General features: G+C 52.5%; 1 protein-coding gene across 1 annotated transcript; it reads right to left on the bottom strand.

Annotated features, from left to right (window-relative positions):
• Nucleotides 1–4: 4 nt before the first annotated feature.
• On the bottom strand, nucleotides 5–1352 carry LOC102192304 (tubulin alpha-1C chain; the record flags this gene model as incomplete). The annotated part of the gene is made up of 3 exons (XM_005755955.1): nucleotides 5–928; nucleotides 1030–1178; nucleotides 1274–1352. Coding segments are annotated over 3 exons (1152 nt in total), but the record flags the coding sequence as incomplete, so codon positions are not given.
• Between the last annotated feature and the right edge of the window lie 3 nt (nucleotides 1353–1355).

Genomic DNA, 1355 nt, shown 5'->3' with positions numbered 1-1355 from the left:
CCTCCTCATAATCCTTCTCCAGAGCTGCCATGTCCTCTCTGGCCTCGGAGAACTCTCCCTCCTCCATACCCTCACCCACGTACCAGTGAACAAAGGCACGCTTAGTGTACATCAGATCGAACTTGTGGTCGAGCCGAGCCCAGGCCTCTGCAATAGCAGTTGTGTTGCTCAGCATGCACACAGCCCTCTGGACCTTGGCCAGATCTCCACCAGGAACCACAGTGGGGGGCTGGTAGTTGATGCCAACCTTGAAACCAGTGGGGCACCAGTCCACAAACTGGATGGTGCGTTTGGTTTTGATGGTGGCAATGGCAGCGTTGACATCTTTGGGCACCACATCACCACGGTACAAAAGGCAGCAGGCCATGTACTTGCCGTGACGAGGGTCACATTTCACCATCTGATTGGCTGGCTCAAAGCAGGCGTTTGTGATCTCAGCTACGGTTAGCTGCTCGTGGTAAGCCTTCTCTGCAGAGATGACTGGAGCATAGGTGGCCAGGGGGAAGTGGATACGGGGGTATGGCACCAAGTTGGTCTGGAACTCTGTCAGATCAACATTGAGGGCACCATCAAAGCGGAGGGAAGCAGTGATGGAGGACACAATCTGACTGATCAGCCTGTTCAGGTTGGTGTAAGTAGGACGCTCGATATCGAGGTTCCTACGGCAGATATCGTAGATGGCCTCGTTATCTACCATGAAGGCACAGTCAGAGTGCTCTAGGGTGGTGTGGGTGGTCAGGATGGAGTTGTAGGGCTCCACCACAGCGGTGGACACCTGGGGAGCTGGGTAGATGGAGAACTCCAGCTTGGACTTCTTGCCGTAGTCGACAGACAGACGCTCCATCAGCAGGGAGGTGAAACCAGAGCCGGTGCCACCGCCAAAGCTGTGGAACACCAGGAAGCCCTGAAGACCAGTGCACTGATCAGCCTGAGGACAGAGAGGAAGAGATGACAACCAGGCATGAGTTACTTATTTCAATAATTTAATTCGTATATACATTTTATACTAGCTGCTTTGAATTCACCCACCAGTTTGCGGATTCTGTCCAGAACCAGGTCAATGATCTCTTTGCCGATGGTATAATGTCCACGGGCGTAGTTATTGGCAGCATCCTCCTTGCCTGTGATCAGCTGCTCGGGGTGGAACAGCTGGCGGTAGGTACCACTGCGCACCTCATCTATGCAAACAAGGACATTACATTAGCTACACTTCAAAGGTATTTTCATGTTAATTTGCTTGAATCATTGTTCAGCGAGCGGTGATGACACTTACCGATGACAGTGGGCTCCAGGTCCACAAAAACAGCTCTGGGGACGTGCTTTCCAGCTCCAGTCTCGCTGAAGAAGGTGTTGAA

The sequence above is a fragment of the Pundamilia nyererei genome, unplaced genomic scaffold (assembly GCF_000239375.1).
Source record: "Pundamilia nyererei isolate P.nyererei 1_Seehausen unplaced genomic scaffold, PunNye1.0 scaffold05528, whole genome shotgun sequence".
Taxonomy (NCBI): Eukaryota; Metazoa; Chordata; class Actinopteri; order Cichliformes; family Cichlidae; genus Pundamilia; species Pundamilia nyererei.
The sequence above is the reverse complement of the archived record's forward strand: the minus strand, read 5'-3'. Positions and strand labels throughout refer to the sequence as shown.